The sequence below is a fragment of the Erinaceus europaeus genome, chromosome 3, assembly GCF_950295315.1.
Source record: "Erinaceus europaeus chromosome 3, mEriEur2.1, whole genome shotgun sequence".
Classification (NCBI taxonomy): domain Eukaryota; kingdom Metazoa; phylum Chordata; class Mammalia; order Eulipotyphla; family Erinaceidae; genus Erinaceus; species Erinaceus europaeus.
Window position 1 is genome coordinate 177,736,414 of NC_080164.1, and position 7,969 is coordinate 177,744,382.

The 7,969-nt window shown below is 44.8% G+C and overlaps 1 protein-coding gene across 1 annotated transcript in view; it reads left to right on the top strand.

Annotated features, from left to right (window-relative positions):
• FBXL5 (F-box and leucine rich repeat protein 5) overlaps positions 1 to 7,969 on the top strand; it is a 49,963-nt gene extending 41,994 nt beyond the window's left edge. Inside the window, exons 10-11 of the mRNA XM_060188315.1 lie at positions 1,035 to 1,183; positions 7,145 to 7,969. Of these exons, the coding sequence (XP_060044298.1) occupies positions 1,035 to 1,183; positions 7,145 to 7,221 (226 nt within the window). The 3' untranslated portion in view covers positions 7,222 to 7,969. The remainder of the gene's footprint in view (positions 1 to 1,034; positions 1,184 to 7,144) is intronic.

Sequence of the window (7,969 nt, forward strand, 5' to 3'; positions counted from 1 at the left end):
CGTGGCAGAGGAAACCCTGCGGGTGTCAACAGTCACCCCTCATTTCTCTTTGCCCCCGGCCCTCGGCAGCCACTGTCCACTTCGCTTGTGCGCACATGGCATCATGTGCTGTGCGACCCTGTGGCTCCCCTTACCCCTTGGCATAGCGTTTGCAGCATCTGTCCATGCTGTGGTATGTAGCAGCCCTGCGTGATGAGGAGGTTTTTAATTGCTTGCACGTACTACATTTTGTTTATTAATTAGTGGGCCTTTGAGTTGCTTGCAGTTTTAGCTATTAGGAATATTCTCTCTCCCTCTCTCTCTCTTTCTCTCTCTCTCTCTCCCCCTCTCCCCCTCTCTTCCTCTCTCCCTCTCTCTCTCTCTCTATTGCCACCAGGGTTATGGCTGCGGCTCGGTGCCTACACAAGGAATCCACCACTCCTGGCAGTCATTCCCTCCTGCTTCCTTTCTTCTCCCCTATTTTTATTTCATAGAAATTTAGGGGGGGGGGAGAGAGAGATGCAGATCTGTTTCAGCACTTACTAAGTGTCCCCACTGCAGATGGGGAGCCGGGGGCTGGCCGCGGATCCCTGTACTGGTCTTGGCTCATGGTGGTATGTGTGCCTGGCCCCAAAATAAGGCTTCCCTGGAAGTTCACTTGTGAGCAGATGTTCAGTCAAGTTTACACCTAGAAGAAGAGTCACTAGGTCTCCTGCTTACTGCGAGGAACACCCAGGCTGGTTAGTAAGTTAGCCTCCCCCTCTTCCACCTCCTCCTCTGGAGAATTGGGGTCTGCCATGTACATACAAAGAGAACTTTCAGAGCCTTGTTTGATTGACCATCCTCAGGAAAAACAGAGGCAGTCTTTCTCAGCTAAGTGTATTTCTGCCCGACAGCGAAGTCAGTCACCCTGTTTGATAGAATTCTGGATTTTCTTGATGACCAGACTGAAAGGCCGGAGTTAGTAGGATGCGGCGGGCGGGGCCGTGCGTGCGTGTCCGTGTCCGTGTCCGGAGATGCGTCTCCCCTGACTGCCGGTCTGCTTCCACCCACAGGCTGCTGGCTCTGGGCGGAGGGCTGCCGTGTCTGGAGCACCTGAACCTCTCCGGCTGCCTCACCGTCACGGGCGCCGGACTGCAGGATCTGGTCGCAGCGTGTCCTTCCCTAAACGACGAACACTTCTACTACTGCGACAACATTAACGGTAACGCCTCCTCCCTGGATACTTTGGGAAGGGTTGACTTGAGTCTCAACACTTTAGGATAGTTCTCCAGGGCTTCTATGTCATTTTTTTAGATAAACAAACTTGCTTGTTTTCAGGTTTAATCGTTTAGACTTTATTTTAAAAACAAACAAACAAAAAACAGAGCTCTTGCTTTTACTAACTAGTTCCTCTAAAGGTAAGTTTTTCTTGGGAAGAGGTCTTCAGTTTTGTTTTGTTTTTTTTTTAATTTTTTTTTATATTTATTTATTTTCCCTTTTTGTTGCCCTTGTTTTGCATTGTGGTTGTAGTTATTATTGCTGTCGTTGTTGTTGGATAGGACAGAGTGAAATGGAGAGAGGAGGGGAAGACAGAGAGGGGGAGAGAAAGATAGACACCTGCAGACCTGCTTCACTGCCTGTGAAGCGACTCCCCTGCAGGTGGGGAGCCGGGGGCTCGAACCGGGATCCTTATACCAGCACTTGTGCTTTACGCCACATGTGCTTAACCTGCTGTGTTACCGCCCGACTCCCAATTTTTTTTTAATAAGTTTTTTTTTTTAATCACCTATCAGGTTTTTTAGATATGAACTGGTTTAGGCATTCCAAAATGGTAAGCTGTTGTAGAAATTCTAAATTCTTTTTTTCTGTATTTATTTATTTACGTTCCCTTTTGCCGCCCTTGTTGTTTTTCATTGTTGTTACAGTTATTGTTGTTATTGATGTCATTGTTGTTGGATAGGACAGAGAAAAATGGAGAGAGGAAGGGAAGACAGAGAAGGGGAGAGAAAGACAGACACCTACAGACCTGCTTCACCGCCTGTGAAGTGACTCCCCAGCAGGAGGGGAGCCAGTGGCTCGAACTGGGATCCTTATGCTGGTCCCTGCGCTTTGAGGCACGTGCGCTTAACCCGCTGCGCTACCGCCTGACTTCCAGAAATTCTAAATTCTTACAAGACGTTTCGGAAACTCCTGCAGAGCGGCAGCACTGCGGAGTTTTTGATGTTCTAGGCACACCAGCCTTGTGGGATTCTGTTTTACTGGAGTGCAACTTTATGAAGTACGACAGAAAAAAGAGAATTGCGAGTAATGTGAACTTGTAAGAGATTCGGGTCTAGTTCGAGTAGATGGCGTGGACGAGTGAAGGGGGCGTGGGGTGTGCAGTCGGGGAGCTAAAGGTTGTTTTGTTTTTGTTTTTAGATAAGTCTAAAATTCTTGTAATTTGGAGACTGAGTTCTAAACTCACTCTAAAGAGTCATCAGGTAAATGTTTCTTGATTGGAAACCTTATTTTTAGTGGTCACCTTTACCCTCAGCAGGCCTGTTGCAGATGCTTCTTGAAAGTCCATTCAGTGCTCTTGGGGGAAGTAGTCAAGGCTAAAGTTCTCAAAGACGTAAAAGCTCTCCGTTCATCTTCACGCAGCAGACTGCACTCCCATGCTTGTAACTGGAAAGCACTTCAGCTGGTTCACGTCCTATCGCACTTGTCTTTTTTTAAAAAACCAGATACTATCCTGTCTGAGAGATGGTTCTGGTTCTTTTTAAGGCGATGAGGAGGTCCGCTGAGTGTCTGTTGCAGCAGACCAGCTAAGAGGAGCCTGAGGGCAGAGAGCAGTGACGGCTCCTATACTGACAGTCAGGAGAAGTCAGCAAATCTGCTGTTTGTCAGAGACCAGATTTTCCCCAAACTGCCATCTGGAGAGACCAGCTAGGAACTCTCTTTATTTTTGGAAACGTGATGGTGATACGGGTGACGTGTTCTTGAACTGACACTGTGGAAATGGAGGACTTGTCAGTTGCCAGTGGCGTGTAAATGAGGGCCCTTCAGCTGTGCCTGCTCCGTGTGAAAATGAGGGCCCTTCAGCCGTGCCTGCTCCGTGTGTAAATGAGGGCCCTTCAGCCGTGACTGCTCGGCGTGTAAATGAGGGCCCTTCAGCCGTGACTGCTCCGTGTGTAAATGAGGGCCCTTCAGCTGTGCCTGCTCCGTGTGTAAATGAGGGCCCTTCAGCTGTGCCTGCTCAGTGTGTAAATGAGGGCCCTTCAGCCGTGACTGCTCGGCGTGTAAATGAGGGCCCTTCAGCCATGACTGCTCAGCGTGTAAATGAGGGCCCTTCAGCTGTGCCTGCTCAGCGTGTAAATGAGTAACGTAATGTGCTGTTCAGCTGTGACTGCTCAGTGGACACAAACAGTGGGATGTCTTCATTGAAGCGCTTCTTTTGCAGATGGAGTTTGAAAGGTTTTTTTTTTTTTTTTTTTCATTTTACCATTGTAGTTTAGTACTGTACTTCCTAAGGCTTACAGGACATAGTATAAGAAAGTAGCGATGTGGGAGTTGGGCTATAGCGCAGCAGGTTAAGCGCAGGTGGCGCAAAGCACAGGACCGGCATAAGGATTCCAGTTCGAGCCCTGGCTCCTCACCTGCAGGGGAGTCGACAGGCGGTGAAGCAGGTCTGCAGGTGTCTGTCTTTCTCTCCCCCTCTGTCTTCCCCTCCTCTCTCCATGTCTCTCTGTCCTATCCAACAATGATGACAACAATAATAACTACAAGATAACAAGAGCAACAAAAGGGAGTAAATAATAAATAATTATTTTTTAAAAATGAAAGTAGCGATGCGCACAAATACTCCTTGCTGCACGACCGTTGTCCACGTTGGTTTCAGCGTATAAGGGCGGTGGGGATGAACCTCTCAGAATGCTTTGTGGCATTTGTCTTGGTGTGCATGGCTCATACAGGGCCGGAGGGATGTAGGGTTTGTGTTCAATTTTGTGACCCACCTGTTTATTTTGTGTTGTATCTTTTTTTTTTTAACTTCTTGAAATGATCTACTAGATGATAGGATAAAATTAAATACTTAGTTCACATATTGGAATTCCATTCATCGTAACTAGTATTGGATATATAAATATTGAAGTGTTCCAGAGGAACTCTGACAGACTTTGTGTTGAATGTAAGGTTTTTTTTTTTTTATCTTTCTTCCTCTCTCTCTCTCTCTCTCTCTTTCTCTCTCTCTAATAAGCATGTAATAATTTCCTAACAAATGAACTTCGAAGAAGATAACTTTGAAAGGGATAGCATTAAGGGAGTAGATAGCATTAAGGCTCCTTTTATAACTGTCTAAAAGCATGATTTTGGGAGAATTTAAGTAATTTAGAGTTTATTGGGTAACTTGTCATATAAATTGTGTTTCAGAGTTCCAGTCAGCTGCTCTTAAAGCAGTGCTCTGGTAAAGTCTTTTTCTTAAAGGGACACTCAGACTATCTAGAAAGTGTCAGAATATAATTGTGTTCTGCCCAGCTTTGCACGATGGCACCATCGGTCAATATCTTTCACAACAACTCAGCTTCCTAGTAAATATTGAGTGAGTGCTTAAAGGCCTCCTCATTATTTTTACTCCTTACAAATGGGTTGGTATGTCTTATAATAAGGAGCCTAGTTAGCCGACAAAGTGTGTCTCAAATATTTAGAGTAGTGTTTAATTAGAAATGCATTTTATTAAAAAAAAAGTTTATACAGCTAACTCTACCAGGTATCTACTTAAAATGGGGTACATTATTATAAGGAAGATTCACTGAGTATTAAATGAGAAATAATATCACGTGGTGTGATCTGACTCCTGAGCATCAGCAGAGTTTTTAGAGACGACAAGTTAATAACCAAGCACTTCAATTAATATCTACAGTGAGTCATAGACACTGGGATAAGGTGGCGTTGATTCTGCTGAATTATTTGTGAGATTTAAATTTATCTGATTGCTAAACTTCAGATTTAAATAGAAGGATTCTTTGCCGCAGCTGGTAAAAATTACTATCATTTGCGATGTTAAGCAGAATCACAGAGTTTGAGAGCTCTGGGAAAAAAAATAATTGAGTTCAAGCTTTTTGTACTGACGTGCATGTAAAGTTCACGCTATGTGTAACTTGCTAATTAAGACTGATTAGCTCATAGTTCTGGAGGTGAAAGTTTTAGATGATTTGCTTTCTTATGTTTGTTTCTAATTTAAGTTAAAGAGGAATAAAAGGTAAGTGAAGGTAAGTCTAGCTATACAGCATAGATAATACATAAAATCCAGGGAAAATTAATTCAACAATACTTAACTTGGGAAAACTGTAGTTAACACCATGGCCTATTCCTGTGTCTCTGTTTATTTTTTCTTTGCCTTTCATTTGAAGATTCTATTCAGTTACGCAAACCCTTATTTTCCGATCTCCTCTATTACTTAAGGCTATTTAGTTCTCACGTGCTATAACCATTTGGATAGGCTCTTTTCTGTTGAGCTAGACATTTGCTGGTGATAAAGCAAATTAAGGAAACTACCCTGGGGAGTGTCACTGTGTGGACCCCTATTGTCTACACGAGACACTCGGAGACACGACAGACCTTAGCCATATGTCTTTCTGCTCTGCCTCGCTCGCTCACGTATCCAATCATTTCCTTTCCTTCTGTGATGCTTAAGGATCTGCGGTTAATGTGTCTTACCTTTCCCAGGCTCTGTGAGCGGCTGTCCTCTCCTGCTTTTTTTTAAATTTTATTTTTTATTTAAGAAAGGATTAATTAACAAAACCATAGGGTAGGAGGGGTACAATTCCATACAATTCCCACCACCCAATCTCCATTCCCCCCTCTCCCTTGATAGCTTTCCCATTCTCTATCCCTCTGGTAGCATGGACCCAGGGTCATTGAGGGTTGCAGAAGGTAGAAGGTCTGGCTTCTGTAATTGCTTCCCAACTGAACATGGGCGTTGACTGGTCGGTCCATACTCCCAGTCTGCCTCTCTCTTTTCCTAGTAGGGTGGGTCTCTGGGGAAGCGGAGCTCCAGGACACATTGGTGGGGTCTTCAGTCTAGGAAAGCCTGGCCGGCATCCTGATGACATCTGGAACCTGGTGACTGAAAAGAGAGTTAACATACGAAGCCAAACAAATTGTTGAGCAATCATGGACCCAAAGCTTGGAATAGTGGAGAGGAAATGTTAGGGGGGTACTCACTGCAAACTCTAGTGCACTTCTGCTTTCAGGCATATATTTTGCAGTAGTTTACGGATACGTGTAAACATATGCTCTCTCTCACAGAAACTGGTGTATATCTAGGTTTTGGGACTTTGTTAGAAAGTGAACCACCTGAGATGAAATTAGAGTATACTATGAAAGGAAAGGTCTCACCCGAGTAATGAAGTTGAAGGGTTGTCATTCCACACGTGAAGTCTCTGGACACAGTTTGAAGTGAAGCATGTTGAGGTGGCAGTCGTTGTGTTGGTTAGGTTGTGATCGGTGGATGCAATATTATTTGATATGGATTGGGAGAGGCATACGGGAAAGTGGGCCCTATCCAAGGGTTCCAGGACTGGGGGAAGTAGAGGCTCTGTAGTGGAGATGTGAGGTTCCTGCTGTCTTAGGGTTCAAAAAGACAATCGATAGTTTATGTTATCATTACATTATTTGGTAATTGGGTTAACTTTGAAAAGTCCTTTTGTTAGGGTTTGCTGTCCTCTCCTGCTTTTTACAGTATGAGACTGACCTGAGTTAAAGCTATGGTTGTCCACACGTCAGCAGAATAGCAGCCCATGGCGATAGCACTCTGCTGGGTTATGAGGACCAGACATGGGAGCTCTCTCTTACCTTTGCAGTTATAGATTCCTGCTTTCAGTTTGCAGACCCTGATGGATGCTATAGAACTAGAGACATTCAAGGGCTTATTTGAGAGAGTTTGCACAGTTCTTTTTGTTTACTGGACAGAGCCGTGGGGGGGGGGTGGAGGGGAGGAGAGACACCTGCAGCCCCACTCCTGAAGCCTCTCCAGCTGCTGCCGGTGAGTCCTGTCTCCACACATGCTCACTGTAGACTTTGTACTTCATGCCGAAACGGAGTCACGAGTTCATGTCACAGACGCTTTAGCTCTCACAGGCCAGGGTATTTTTATGTGACGAGGTCTGAGAAATTCCTGCTTTCACACGTTTCTGTTTCCACACAGGTCCTCACGCCGACACGGCCAGTGGATGCCAGAATTTGCAGTGTGGTTTTCGAGCCTGCTGCCGCTCTGGCGAGTGACCCCTGACTTGTGACCTTTGTCTACTTCACTAGCTGAGCAGGCTTCCTTTCATGCACTTTACTCACCAGCACACTGTCTGTGTTCACCACCCCTTTCTGAGAGTGACTCGTTTGGGCCCCGTCTCTGCCAGCCTCGGAAATCTCAACTCACCCATGAATTGTCTACAGTGCTGGTGTTCTTGCAAACCATCTGTCTGTTCTAGAAAGGAGGATAGTTCTTTCTGTAAGGGTGGAGGCTAGGGGGCATTCCTGTCAGATTTCCTTTAAACTAGATGCTTTGGAAAGGATGTCACTAATGACACACCACTGAAAGTATTCTTAAGATCATGTGGGTTTGGAAGCCAGTGGTGGTTCTTGGTCCCCTGCATCTTATAAAGCACTGTAGGTCTTGTAGACATACATTGTTGGAGTTTTATTCCCAAAGACTGCACATTTTGGAAACCAATATATATTTCTTTTCTATACTGTTTTCTTTATTTGAACAGTTTTCAGAGGGCCAGTGCAAACATACCCACATCTGAAAGTCCTTAAGATTAGAGAGTAATTTGGCTACTTGGAGTCAGCTCAGTGAGCCAACACAGCCCCTGAGCATCTGTTTAATTTCATCAGACACACACCCCCGGCACCCCCCCCTCACTTCCCACCACTGTTCTTAAATGGTCAACTCTGGGGGGGATTTTTAAAAATTATACAATCATTTGAAAAAAAATGTATAAATAAAATCTAATTTGAGGACTTTACCAAGTGA